Source organism: Diabrotica undecimpunctata, chromosome 3, assembly GCF_040954645.1.
Source record: "Diabrotica undecimpunctata isolate CICGRU chromosome 3, icDiaUnde3, whole genome shotgun sequence".
NCBI lineage: Eukaryota > Metazoa > Arthropoda > Insecta > Coleoptera > Chrysomelidae > Diabrotica > Diabrotica undecimpunctata.
The window spans coordinates 104,088,676-104,104,522 of record NC_092805.1 but is presented as its reverse complement, the minus strand read 5'-3'; the positions used below and the strand labels follow the sequence as shown (position 1 = coordinate 104,104,522).

Here is a 15,847-nt window from a genome sequence, read left to right as displayed (position 1 = left end):
AGAATATGATGGACATAGATTTAAATATGACAGAGGCATTTGTATTGAAAAAGAAGTTAGGCAAGGTCTTAACAACACTTAACACTTAACAACTTTAAAAGTGGAATCGACATGAGAATACGAAGGTAGACAACCATACCTACAAATCTGCCTCCACCTTACCCTACCTAGGCACAATAATAAATGAGAGCAACCGACCTCAGTCAAGAACTATAAGCACGTATTCTTAGTGGTAATAAGTGCTTTTATGCATATAAAGACATAATGAAAAGTAAGTTACGGAATCGTGAGTCTAAGCTTAGAATATACGTAACAGTAATTAGACCAGTGGTCACACATGGATGTGAAACGTGGACACTGTCAACCATTGATGAAAATCAATTGAAAATATTTGACCACAAAATATTAAGAAAGATATTTGAACCAATCCATTATAGCGATGTTTCTTGGAGAATAAAAATGAACTATGAGCTGGATGAATTAATGCAGAACGCAAATATCGTTAGATTTGTAAAGTCACAAAGACTAAACTGGCTTGGCTATTTAGAAAAATGCCAGATAATCGAGCTGTAAAAGTTAACCAGAGATGGAAACCCCAAGGAAATAGGATAAGGGGGAGGTCCCGTAAAAGCTGGATAGACGATGTAGAGAAGATCTTAACGCTATGAACATCAGGCGGTGGCGAAGGAAAGTATCCTACAGGGCAGAATGGAAGAACGTTGTTAAGCAGGCCAAGACCCACAAAGAGTTGTAGCGTCATTAGAGTAGAAGCTTGCATGTAATAGAAAATGTTATTCAAGTACTTTTTGTCGCAATCAATAATAACATAAATAATTCTTCCCGTAGCCCGTAGCATTTGTTCATTGCCCTATCTGTCATACATGGCTATATTGACTTAACGACAAAATGTTTGTGTTTTTATTATATGGTGTACATGTATTTTTTTGTATATTTGTTTTTTTAACAATTAAATTACATATTTCAAATACGCCAATGTATTCTGAAAAAATTGACGTGCTCAAGTATTTTGAGAGCAAAAAAAGCTGGACAAACTTTAAGACTAGTTGAAGATCTTGATGAATTCATTAATTATTGTGGATCTAAGTATTTTATCTATATATGTTTTAACGCGGTTCTGAGTCCTTAGATGTGCCATTGCCTACTATGAAAAATGTATCTCCTGTTTAATATTTATGTACAAAATTATAACAGTCAAAAATTTGGTAAATAATCGTCAGCGAGAATACAGCTTGTGACTTGAGTTGAAGGTTTTGCTCTTGTCGCATGTTTAAGTTAAATATTGTATTTATATGGGATTAAGCCATAATAATACAGCACTAACGACCACTTACTAGTGATAAAGGACCTAATAGAGAAGTCTGGAGAATACAACAAACCATTGGCACTGATATTTGTCGACTACGAGAAAGCATTCGATACCAAAAGCCATCAGAAAATGTTAAAAGCATTGACAGAATGCCAAATAGACCATCGCTACACTAACATAATCAAATATATCTACCAAAATGCCACAGCTAGCGTAAGACTATTTGAACAAGAAACAAATAAATTCTGTATACAGCGAGGAGTGCGGCAAGGAGACACAGTCTCTCCAAAACTATTCACGACGCTTTTAGAACATACTTGTAAAAATACACATCTGAGCTAGCATGGTATCAACATAAATGGAGAGAAGCTCAGTCATTTGAGATTTGCAGATGACATCGTTCTTATAGCCGATCGTATGGATGATGCAATAATAATGTTTGAAAAATTATATCACGCTTCCTTTGAGGTCGGACTAAAGATTAATATGAACAAGACGCAAATAATGACGAATCTGCTGCTAAATCGAAATATTGCTGTTGATGGAAGGGATATTGACTATATCGTATAAGTACCTAGGACATGAAATTCGGTTGGGCAGAGATAACCAGACATGTGAGCCCCCACGTCGCATAGGATTAGCCTGGACAGCGTTTGGTAAATTAAACTATGTATTTAAATCGGACTTACCCATATGCCTCAAAAGGAAAATCTTTGACAAATGTGTATTACATGTACTCACATATGGAGCGGAAACATTAACACTCACAAAAAAGGTAGTTGATAAGGTTCGCGTGAGTCAGATGGAGCGACAGATGTTGGGAATCTCTCTGAGAGACCGAATCCCAAACGAAGAAATACGTTGTAGAACAAAAACAACAGACGCTATCGAAAAAATCGCGTCGTTAAAATGGAATTGGACAGGACATGTAGCGAGATAATCAGATAACCGATGGACAAAACGGACCACCAACTAGATGGACTGACAACCTGAAGCGTGTTAGCAATAACTGGATGCAAGTCGCACAAGACAGAGACATATGGAAAGAGCTGAGGGAGACCTCTGTCCAGCAGTGGACGCATACAGGTTTGTGATGTTGAAGCCATAATAAATGAAAAGAAAAGACATTTAAAATTTGATTTCACATACACTGCGTTTGTGTATCCGCTTATACGTATCTCACCCTAAAAGGGATATTCGGAGCGGCTATTCACAACCGCTCTGAACGTGAAAATAACCTTTCCTGTCATATTAGAAGCAACTATAAAATGGCTTCAATCTGGACGCAATAGCGACATCTGATAAATAAATCCGTAAACTAATTTTCGAAACCAAGTTCAGATTTCTGCGTTAATCTGTGTCTTCTAAGAATTGCAAGGCAAAACAGACGTTGATAAAGATGTTATTAGAGAAATGGTGAATCTAAAATTGCATTCCACAACATATATCCTCAACTAAGCAAAAATCCTTAGCGAATTGGTTTCTCGTACTCATAAAGAGTAAATCGGAATAAAAAGAAAAGACAGTTAAGATTTGATTTCACGTACAGTGCTTTTGTGTATCCGATTATACGTATTTCACCCTAAAAGGGATCTTCGGAGCGGCTACTCACAACCGCTCTGAACGTGAAAATAATCTTTCCTGTCATATTAGAAGCAACTATAAAATGGCTTCGATCTGGACGCAATAGCGACATCTGATGATTAAATCCGATCCAAATAATAATTGATTGTAGTAAAAATTACATTTTTATTTGACGTTTCGTTTTCCAATCCGGAAATCGTTATCAAACAATAAATTATTGTAAATAGAAATTATTTTTACCTGTCGATGTTTATTAGTTAGCGCATTGTAACCATAGACATATAATACAAGATAGACTGACTGCTGCAATGCAAACATGACCTTCTCATTGGCCATTTAGGTCACGTGGTCGATAAACCTGGCAAATTAGAAAGAGATGCAGGGACTGCTTTGCGTCAGTTTTCTCTGTCCCACTGGGGGAATGGGCTAGTATAGCAACGATCAGTCTATCTTGTATTATATATCTATGTTTGTAACATCCAATTTGACAGTTGACTTCCTTAGCCTAATAATTACTTGGCATCGATCTTTGTAGGTAAATAGCCATGTTTTGAGTTGAAACTCTAAGAGTGATGTTTTACCCTCCGGATTGATATCCAATTCTGATTTTTATGTGCATGTGTAGTTAATTGGCGTGGAGCTACTACTAACACTTTGCACACAAAATACTTATTTTTAACTAAATAATGAATTCTATAACCAAAATTTCAGATTAGAAATGGGCTCATCCTTATCTCCATTATTAGCAGATATATTCATGGAGGATTTCGAATAAAACATTGTCCACAAACAAGACAAACAATCCATAGTATGGTGGAGATAGGTAGATGATGAGTTCTCCATTTGGTCTCATGGACCAGAACCATCTAATAAATTCCTGATGGATATTTGCAATAAAGAAGAATCAATCAAATTCACCATGGAAAACAACAATTTACTTCCTTTTCTGGATGTGCTAATCACAAGAGAGCATACATGATTTACAACCAAAGTTTACAGAAAACCAACCCACACCAACAGATATTTAAATTACCACTCAAATCAGCACGTAAACATCAAAAAAGGAATCATCCAATTATTATATGATAGAGCCCAAAACACCTGCTCTAATGAAAAGACATTTAAAGAAGAAAAAACTGCTAACAAAGGTTTTAACACAAAAAATGGCTACCTGACAATAAATGTCATTTATCAACGAGGAATTCCACAAGATAGAAGAAATAAAACAACAAAACACCACAAGCAATCCAGAACCACTCACAAGAAGGGACTCAAGGATGACAACAATATCATATGTAAAGGGCTTATCACAATTAAAATGGATAGGAAATAAGTATAACATCACAACATTTAAAACAACTAATACACTCAGATCTATCCTGTCCAAAACCCAACCCAACAACACAAAAGAGAAATCGAAGAACTGCATCTATAAAATACCCTGTGAATGCAACAATTTTTGAATCAATAATTATGAAAGAAACAGACATGAAAAAGAGAAAAATCAAAGAAAAGAAGAAGTCAACAATAAGATTATAGCAACAATAGCGGATTAAGAAACTCTTGAGATATATCGTCTTAAATCATACACAATACATATATAACACACAAACACAATACACGAACGCTCACCCACACACATCCGTTTAAGCACATACAAATAATGCAGAAACACACAGAATGATCAAAATTTGAAGTTCCATAGGACATAAAATCCACACTCATATCTGTACAGCCAAAGTATGGCTGTTGCCTAGGACACAATGACTTATCGCCAATTAACTTTCAATGTTTGAGAAGACATAACCTCAAACATAACACCATATAAAATTATAATCTTCATAATAACCTATCCAATATTAACATTTAAACCACTTATAAGAAAATAGAAAACATAAATAAAATGTAGATATTATGTAGATGAAATGTCTATATTCACTCATAATAGGACATGAGGATATATTCTCAGGCTCACGAGAGTGGCCCAAAAATTAACAAAACAAATGTACTGGCTGATTATTCAGTAGAATAAAAGCCAAAAAGAAGAACAACTTGGCGGTTATATACTTTTCAACAAAATTCTTAATTAATCTTTTCACAAACGATTTCCGGAGTGGAAATCGAAATGTCAAACTGTAGTTGTCAAAAATGTAATTTTAATAAGCATTACCCATAAACCTAATGTGACAATGTTTGGAAGCTACCCCCAAACGAGAAAAGTCTAATCTAACCTTAAATGAAGAATATAAACAAATGGAAAAGCTGATCTTTCAGTATCACCCAGTTGTCAATTAGCAGTAAACAGTAACCTTAAATGAAGAAGATAAACAAATGGAAAAGCTGATCTTTCAGTATCACCCAGTTGTCAATTAGCAGTAAACAGAAGTAGAACTTTATCCCTGGTTGTGCATTGCCTAGAGCAAGACGAGCATAACCTTACATGTACTGGGTAAATGATTATATAATCGAAACCCAAAAACAAACGAAGAAGAAGAAGAAGTAATTTTAATTACAATCAATTGTAGCCTAATCCCATATAAACACAATATTTAAGTTAGACAGGTCACAAGAAAACAGTTTCAGAACCTTATTAACTAACGTTTATATTTCTTGATATAAAAGAATATTACTAATACATGGATTTGAAAGGGAAATGATAGAAGTATCGTTTGAGATAAAATTGTGAAATGAAATGAAAAATAACCATTTTAACAGGATAGCCCGTGACTACTGGTTAACATTATTAGAAATAGCATGATTATTTTTGTTATTTGTAATGTTAAAAACAAGTCTCTTTTCCGAAACGAAAGAGTATAAGATACAAGATGAGAATAAAAGAAAAATTAAAATTCAGAAAATACCCAGGAAGGATTTATGATTAAGACGGAGGAAAAATAAGTAAAACAACAGTTCATATGATATGGCCATGATACGAGTCAGAAGACAGAAAAGATACATTTTAGAACGTTATGGCATGAATAACATCATATCATCATCATATACCTACATGATAATCAGTACTAAATTAGTGTCACTTCAAAGGTAATAACAGGTAATGTTATAGAAATACCAAACCTGCCATCACATGATTGACTCGGGAAAGGATATATTTGTCTCGATTAGATTGCATTTATTTCTTACCTGATTTGTATCTTTCCCTTGTGTTTGACACCCTTAAAAGGCAACGGAGGTTGCTGAGGTGGGTTCATCTCTACACCGATGTTGGATTTTTTAAGGCTCGAGTTTGAGTCGCGCCTCATGAGCGGTGGTTTTTGTTGGTCCTCGGCAGGGTAAATATATTCGTGGACTGCCGTCAGCTGAACATAGGGGTAATTTTCGCTTCCACCTCCAACCCCTTGGGCAGAAACGTCTGAAATAAGTAAAACGAAATTAAAAACCTAAAATAATATAGAGAAAATGTGTTGAAATGTTATGGGCATATGGAAAAATGATAAACCTTTTGTTTATAATTTTACTGTTTATTAATGATAAATAGAGGAAGGGAATATCAGCAAGCGAATAACTATAGAAACAATGACAAAAATTATTGGATGAACGAAGAATCAGGAATATATTAAGTTAGTAAGCGAATCTGTAAATCAGTTTTTACAAATTATAATTGCAGATGAAGTACATCAAACATCAATTGAGCCAAGGTGCACGAACTGACATATTTTTGCCTCGAGATAGCGGACTGATAGACTTGCGCTCACCACTGGTTCATGCCACGATTTACTTAACCAATACCGCTACAATCATTCCTTTTAAAATTTGCAAGATGAAAGTTCACCGTAATTAGCGAATAGCTAGCTAAAAGCTGAAGTTGGTCTGCTGAAGATTAGTATATGAATAAATCAAAATTTTATATGTGTAGGATAAGCTTGTTCAAATAATACTGTGCTACTTGAAATGTTTTGATTATGTACGATTAAAAGTACAATAAGAATAAGTAAAGAATCGTTAAATATGAAGTACGAGGATAGATTGATATTAAACTAGCCTTTGATAGATGGCGCTACTTGATACCGAATTGGTTTCGGTGCTGACATTTGCCATTCATGACATGACATCTGTCAAAATTTTAAGTTTTAAAAACAATTAGTTTGGTTTTTACAGCCGTCAAAAGCAAGCAAATTTTGTGTTTTCGGAGAAATGGAAAAAGTCATTCACACGAGTATCTTTCGGTGATTAAGTTCCTCCACAAAAAGGGTAAAACGAATGTGCAAATCAAAGCCGACCTGGAAGAAGTTTATGGTGAGGTTGCAACTTCGTTAACAACAGTAAAATTTTGGAAAGCTGAATTTGTTCGTGATCGTACGAGTGTTTTTGATGATGAGCGTCCCGGGAGGCCAAATAAAGTCACCACGCCGGAAATGATCAAAAAGTCCATGACATGATTATGGCAGATCGTCGAATTAAGCTCCGCGACTTAATAGAGATCCTAAACATTTCCTACGAACGCATACACAACATCATTCACTATCATTTGGACATGAAAAAGCTATCCGCACGATGGGTGCCGCATTTGCTGACAATCGATCAAATGCAAAAACGTGTGACCACTTCCGAGACGCTTTTGGCGATGATACGGCGCGATCCGAAGGATTTTTTTCGTCGATTTATCACCGTTGATGAAACCTGGGTGCATTATTACACACTGGAAACCAAAGAACAGTCGAAACAGTGGCACAAACGCGGCGAAGGGCCGCCGAAGAAGGCAAAGAGTGCACATTCGGCCGGCAAAGTGATGGCGACTGTTTTCTGGGATGCGAAGGGCATCATCCACATCGACTACTTGGAAAAAGGAAAAACAATCAATGGTGAGTACTACGCAGCATTATTGGATCGATTCGGTGCCGAATTGCGTCGAAAACGCCCCGGTTTGGAACGCAAAAAAGTGATCTTTTACCAAGACAATGCACCGGCTCACCGATCGGCCGTCGCCATGGCAAAATTACACGAATTGGGCTATGAATTGATTGAACACCCACCGTATTCCTCAGATCTTACCTTCCTGTTTCCAAACCTAAAAAAATGGCTCGGAGGACGCCGTTTCGCAACAAATGATGAAGTCGTCGCTGAAACTTCGGCCTATTTTGAACAGCTCGAGCAAAAGTACTATTCGGATGGGATAAAAAAATTGGAACATCCTCTTAGTAAGTGTATCCAGCTAAAAGGGGACTATGTTGAGAAATAAATCGATTTAATTCCAAAAAACTTGTTTTTCTATCAAAGGCTAGTTTTATATCAATCCACCCTCGTATGTAAAAGTAGTCACTTATTTACGCACCTTTAGGTCCTTTTTGTGGGTCGTAAGTAGGTAGCCTAGAATCTAACGGTTTGCTATCACGTCCTATGTATGTTACTTTGTGGAGATGTTCTGTTCCTTTGGTACTGGAGTCGCTCGAACTTCGAGAGTCTTTTGGGTCCTGTGGAAGGTTTAACGTCTAAAAAATATACAGTACTTATCAGAAACATAGTAAATTAAGTTACTAGAAAAGGGATTTAGTTTTACACTATAATAATTCTTTATGATGCTACACGTCTAAGAAACGCATTAATATATTAAGAAGTAATTGGAGTTAGCATTTCTTAATGTTTCTTCTGTAGGCTTTCTTGATTTTTTATTAATACGTATAATACCACATATATTAAATATTTTTCATTTTTAAGTCCTATTGTTTGTGCTATTATTTTTGCGGGTCTGAAAATTTAGAATACAACTAGAGAAACTGTTGGATAAAAGTAAACAAGAACGATAAAGCAGAAAGATTTAATTCCAATGCAGTGTCACTGCCATTCGCTTATACGTATTTCGACCTTCTTAGGTCTCCTCAGAGAAATATGCAGAGGCTTTGCATTAAAAATAAATCTCTCCCGCCACAAAAGTATAATTATAAAAATAATTATATAGGACGTTATAAATCTAATAACTAAAATTCAAATATTCTACTGTGCTTTTTTACAATATATAAAGCAGACCCTTCTCGGTCAATTCATCAATCTCCATTCCAAGAGATCTATAAAAAATTCAACCTGGTAGATTTGGCTGTATCAACTGTTAAATATATGCATTAGGAATCGTCAAAAAAAAGACAATATTAATTCTGTGTACCTATACAGATAGAAACGAAACATGGGGTAGATAGAGGAGAAAGATAACATTACGGATATTATTTTATTTATTAGAAAAATTAACGAATATAATATTGAACACCGTAGATGTAGAGATGTATAGGTATACAATAGTCGAAATATCTTTAATAAATCAACGCAAATTATTGCATATGCTGATGATCAGAATCTGATCGCTCGCACCGACCAAAAACTTTACTTCATTCATTCACACCACTTCAGCTGCACTCAAAATTTTGAGATAAACTTTCGAGTAAACAAATTCGTATACCTAGGTTCTTTCATGACCAGTGGTAACTCCACAGCAGAGAAAATGAAAACAAGGATACTACTAGCAAATGCATTTTTGGTTTTTGGACTTTGGATTAAACAAACACCTGAAAAGCATAAACTTAAGCCAAAAAACCAAACTAACAATATATAGCTTCGGAAACATAACAATTTTCATCGAACCAAATACTTAAAGCAATATATGACGAAATAACAGACGACAGAGATGCAATATCCTTCATAAAAATAGGTAGACTATGATGATCAAGACACATATCATGAGCGAATCAAAACTATCTTTTCCTATGAGAAATAGGAGTAGAAGCAGGTCAAGACCTGAGGTGGAAAGATCGTGTAAACGAGGTCGCGAGGAAAATTGGTGCTGTAAATTGGCAACGATTGGTGCTATTGGTGGTAAAGGAACGACTGACGTATAAGATTACGGAAAGTAGAAGCTGTTACTGGGGCTGTAGTTCCACTGATGATATTTACCATTATAAGAAGAGTTTAATAATATTATGGATGACTGACAATACGGAAGTCTGTAAAATCACCTGTAAATTTATCTAGGTACAATATTAGACGTATATAACGCAAGCGAAGTATATTTTGTTAGTTTAATTAAGGAAAGTGAAAGAAGAGGAATATAGAAAGAATGCGAATATAATGTTTTCTAATTTTATTGGAAATTTTGGCTATATATCAAAACAGATAAAGATCTGCATTTTCACAAGCCAATCTTAATGTATTTGTAATTCTTTTGACCTATTTATAACGAGTACTTACAAAAATATACTAACGAAGATCATTAACACTGTGCACCAAATGCTCCAAAAATATTTTAACGATACCTTTAAATATCATAATAGTAGTTACGTATTAAGGTTTTCGGAATTTTTTGTATTTGTTTACATTTACGTGTTTTGTTCGACGTTTTGTTACGTTTTTTAAACCATTTACGTCTATGTACCTCTTGTTTTTATGTTTTTGGCAATGAATGCACCCGGTTGTTTGATATTATTATCAGAAATTATTAATTAGCTAAACAATAGTACAAGGAGTAATATTTGTAATGTCAAGAATACGTTTTAAATAATTAACATATGTATATTAATTATTTATTTATTCAATATATCAATATTTAATTATTCTTGCGGAACTGTTCTATAAATTTGACTCAGAAAATTAATAAGACAGGTTCGCACAAAACAATTGAGTATACCGGACAATGTCCAACATTGATGCTATGCACATGCGAAGCAGATAGACATGTTACCTATCATGAAATTCTTGTATCATTGGGCATAAGCATGAGTCAAATACAAACAATTGCATGACCATTTGGCAGTGATAAAGATGTGCAGTTAGTGAATACTGCATAATGTTAATGCTACCCATAAGAAGGCACATGTCGATTGGTGCCGCGCCACACTCAACGATTCAACGGAGACAGTTCAAAATTGGAATGGTATATCGTGACCGCTGATGAAACATGGATATATTGCTATGAGCCCGAAACGAAAAATCACTCAACGATATTGGGGGTTTCAAGACGAAGCAAACTCAATCAAAACAGTCCGGGCTCTCAGCATTGGCAAACAAATGGTCGCGGTTTTTTTTTGCACAAACGGGATATGTTCTGATTTCATTGAATAATGGTAGAACGGTAAATGCTGTAAACGGTATACAACCATTTGTTTGCGGGAAGTGATTGATGAACTCCGAAAAAATAACCGGAATCATCGAATCCTCTTGCGCCAGGACAATGCCAACTCTCACGGATCATATAACATTCCAGGCGAATCATATAAAAGGCGAAAACATCGATTTCTTGGGCCCTTATGCATAAAGACCTGACTTGGCATCATGTGATCTCTTTGCGTTCCCGAGAATCAAAAACAAACCTCAGCAAAAGTGTACAGATCTTAAATGCTGATAAAGCTGATTTTGTTTTCAAAAATGTATTTTATTTATTTATTCCACTACAAACACTGTACAGAATAACATGTAATTACAAGTAGGGATTTTAGCATTAGATATACCTACATGCTAAAATAAAGTGATCGAAGCGGGTAGAAAGCTAGATTTAATGGCTTTGATGTTGGTGTTGAAGATATCTATGTCGCTATTTTTTTTTAGTATTATATTGCACTGCCTCATCATGTTGTTTATGGGCGAAGCAGTCTGTCTCACAAATAAAAAAAGCAGCCCTCTATGACTTAACCTTACGTTAATCTTAGGTACCAAGAACTTTATATAGTTGATCAAAGTCTTTATATTTTAAGTTATTCACAATATAATATACAAGTAGCATTGCTTGCATTTTCGCATTTTCCGTCTCTGTTCCAGTGTTACAAATTTGAAAGTTTCAAGCATACTCCGGTAAGACACCAAGTATGGATAGGAATTATATTTTCTAACATATAGATATCTTAAAAACCTTTTTTGTACCTTTTCAATTAAATCTATGTTTACTGAAGCATACTCAAGATGTGGTCTTACCAAGGAATTATATAGTTTAATTATGCTATCTATCATCTTAAAATGTTTGGTGTTTCTAATTATAAATCCTAACATCCTAAAAGCCTTATTAGTAACAATGTGGTAGTGATCATTGAAGTGCAAGCTTTGCTGAAAATTCACACCAAGATCTTTACACAGGGATTTTCTGGGCAATTCTCTATTATTGATATAATAAACCATTTTAATAAAGTTCCTATTACGTGTGAAGGTCATCACTGAATACTTTTCCAATATTTAGATCCATTCTGTTTATCTGAAACCAATTAGATACCGCTTTCAAATCTAATTGTAATAGTTGGCAATCACATTGATCTTCTACAACTCTAAACATCTTAAAATCATCTGCAAACATTAAACAAGTGGAACATTTGAGACAACTAGAAAGATCATTTATAAAGCAAGCAAATAAGAGTGGTCCCAGGTTGCTGCCCTGAGGAACTCCAGAAGTTACGGAATATTCCTCTGAGAAAAAATTACCTACTCTAACTTGCTGACTTTTTTTACGCTGACTACGTTATTTAATTAACAAAAAAAGTGAAAAATCGAGTGAGTGGGATATGGAATTTGATAATACCACACCTGAAATTACAAATTATGCAAATAATACAACCCACCACCTCCTAACGCAAGCACAGAGAAATGATTATAAAAAGTATTATGCACTGTTTAGGTATTGCCAACAAGAAAAACCAAGTCTTTTTGTTTTTAGAAAATGTTTTGATTATACTTTTTGAGTGATTTAGATTCATTAAAAAAATGGAAATCATCGACTCTCTGGAAAATATATTCGATCTTAAAACAAACGGTAAATGTGAAACACCATATCGTCATTTCAACGTATAAAAATTGACATCTTTGTTAAAATGTTCCCGTGATACTCGTAACTATGTAGCTAATAAATCAAAGGTTTCTACAGAAGAAAATATACAATTTCGGGTGAAACATTCTCAGGATGAGATATTTATTTAGCCACACAGGGAAAAAAAGTTATAATTTAAATAACATTAAAAAAAAAAATATTTTTTAAAGTTTTTATTTTTAGGTCGTTATTGTCATTGATATTTTTGGGATTTTAGAAAAAATGTGCTTTCCAACATTAAAATTTCGAAGATTAATAATTTGCGATCAGCAATACTATATAATACTATAGTAGTTAGTGATACAGTCAGTCAACAACGTAAATTGCTTGTGCTGGAAATTGGCTAAACATAGAGGAAAGAAAGCAAAAGATTTTAATTAGATTAGATGTATCCGAGATTAAAATAATAACAAACTAAGAAAAGTATATCAAAAACAGATGGAAAAAGTACTTTGGCAGTTTATTAAATGAAGAATTTAACAGCAAACCAGTTGAATTAACGGAGACAGTAACAGCAACGGCCACCAAAGTAACAAACGAGGAAGTGGTTCGAGCACTTCAAAATATAAAGAAAGGAAAAGCAGTTGGAACAGATGATATTCATGGGGAAGTGTGGACAACATTAGGAGAGACAGGAACAAGTTGGCTAACAGGTTTATTTAATAGAATTATGGAAGTGGAACATAAAAACAAGGGAGGTATACAACAATGCACAAACTACAGGGCCATAAAACAACTTAGTCACAGCATGAAAATATGGGAGAGAGTAATTGATAGACGGATACGTAAAGAAACCGAAATATCCGATACTCAGTTTGGTTTTAGGCAAGGCAGATTAACAACAGATGTAATTTTCATTATAAGGCAGGTGATGCAAAAATACAGGATTAAAGAAAAAAAGATTAATATGGTAGTCATTGATCTTGATAGAGCATATGATAGAGTTCCTCGAGAGATTCTGTGGTGGGCGCTCAATAAAAAATGAGTTCCCTGTGAATATGCAAAGATTGTGAGACATGTATGACTGAGTAACAATTAGTATTTGGACAGGTGTGGGAAGGGCTGATAAATTTTCTGTGAAAGTAGGATTGCACCAAGGCTCAGTGCTTAGTCCTTATCTATTATCATTAGTGTTGGATCAGATAACAGCGAAATTGCAGGATAACATTCGTTAGTGATTAATGTATACTGATGATGTTGTGTTCGTAGGAAATACTGAAAGCGATTTAGAACAAAAACTATAACAGCGGAGACAAGATCTTGAGGAAAAAGGTTTAAAACTTAGTAGGACAAAAACAGAGTATTTGGAATGTTCATTTAAAGATAGAATTACAACAAATAAAATTATTACATTAAGAACTATTATGGAAGAAACAAGAGCTGCCGAAATAAAAGATACCATTATTACATATATGTCTCAACTTGTGGCGTATGCTGATGCAATAGCACTAATTAGAAGATATTTAAACAGTTTGAAAGAAGAATTTGTGCAGTTGTGCAAGGAGGCATCCAAGGGAGGTTTTAGAAATAAACCAAAACGCAACAAAGTACCTTTGGTTATTGAAACTGAAAAATATGATTAATACGACAGAGATAAATATTGAAGACTCTGTGTTCGAAAAGGTACAACATTGTAAGTACATAGGAGTTTACACAAGTTAATGGAATTAATAAATAGAAGCATAAAAATTAACGAACGAACTCTGGAAGGAAACGCAACTTATTGGAAATACCTACAACAATTTTAAGATTAGCATCTCATTCAAAACACAGAACTGAAAATTTACAGAGCAGCAATTAGATCAGTAACCAGATATGGTGCTGAAACAATGAGCTTGGAACAGAAGGACAAGGACAGGTTAAAGATCCTAGAGAGAAAAATAATTCGGAGAATAGCAGGCCTAATAAACCTCGGTAATGGTGAATTTAGAAAATTGATGAACTACGAAGTAGTTTTTGAAAGAAGAAGACATCTTCAGATTTTGAAACTTTCAGTTATCAAGAAAATCACCAAATAGAGATCAGTAACAGGTAGGCCAAGAGGAAGACCCAAAATGAGATGGGAGGACCAGACAGATAATTGAGCACCTTGGGAAGATTGGAGTAACAGACTAGTAAGCCATATGCAAAAACAGGAAAGAATGGAGAAAGAGTGTAGAAAATGCCAAGATACACAACCAATTGTACAACCAAAAAAGTTATTGTGGACTGATTTCCCACGGCAAATGTATCGAAAGAGTCCGAAGAGGACGGTAATCGCTCCACTAGGAAAGTAGATGCCACGATGGATACATATATTTGAAACTTTTATTGGACATCCTAAATATTTATTTGTAAATTAGTCTTGAATATATTTCTATATATTTCAACGTGAAATGGTATATATTTTTAAACAGTAAAGCCTAAAATGTCTAATTAATAAACTCATTTATATTACTTGTTAACTTACTGACTGACCCTTAGTGTTAGTGTATAAATATGTAAGAATTTTGCTTACCATGAAAACGTCATCATCTCCTACGTCTTTCGGACATTTCGGCATAGGTGATACAGGAGAGGTATCCGCAAAACCTAAAAAGAAATGTTGATATTAATATTTGGAACTAAAATCGTTTAAGTAAAAAAATTAAGCACACTTTATAATCTATTTAGTTTCGAAAGAATCTATTTCTAAGAATACTATATCATAGTTCTTTGGCGAATGAGTATTCTATACACCAAAACCCATCCATAAATCAATCAGTTCAATTAAAAAGGTAGATTGGTCGATTTAGTATATAAATACTTTGGATGATTGGAAAATTTTCATTTTTGATTGACATACTTAGTATGTCATTATTAGTATTAATAGCACCAAGCTATTTATTCTTAAAATGCTGTCGTTAGACGGATGTTAGCTATTCTAATGAGCATTTTTTCTTGGCTGATTAAAATATCCGCACACTTCCCAAAGCTTCTTTAGGAAGTGTGCGGATATTTTAATCACTTTTTGTAATTCTTTGATTCATGGTATGTTCAAAACTCTTGTACTATGTTCATTCAAACTCCTACACAATCTACCACCTATACAAACCACCTATACGATCCGCAATTCAACTTAATTCAACCCACAAACGAATAGGTACGTGGAATGTACTAAGTCTATACCA

General features: G+C 34.4%; 1 protein-coding gene across 2 annotated transcripts in view; it reads right to left on the bottom strand.

The window, feature by feature from the left end:
- The window catches only part of Spred (Sprouty-related protein with EVH-1 domain), a 183,182-nt gene that overhangs the window by 11,786 nt on the left and 155,549 nt on the right, over positions 1-15,847 (bottom strand). For both annotated transcript variants that reach the window (XM_072526482.1, XM_072526483.1), the window contains exons 4-6: positions 15,196-15,269; positions 8,202-8,358; positions 6,053-6,281 (exon numbers count right to left, since the gene is read on the bottom strand). In XM_072526482.1, coding sequence (XP_072382583.1) covers positions 6,053-6,281; positions 8,202-8,358; positions 15,196-15,269 — 460 coding nt within the window. The remainder of the gene's footprint in view (positions 1-6,052; positions 6,282-8,201; positions 8,359-15,195; positions 15,270-15,847) is intronic.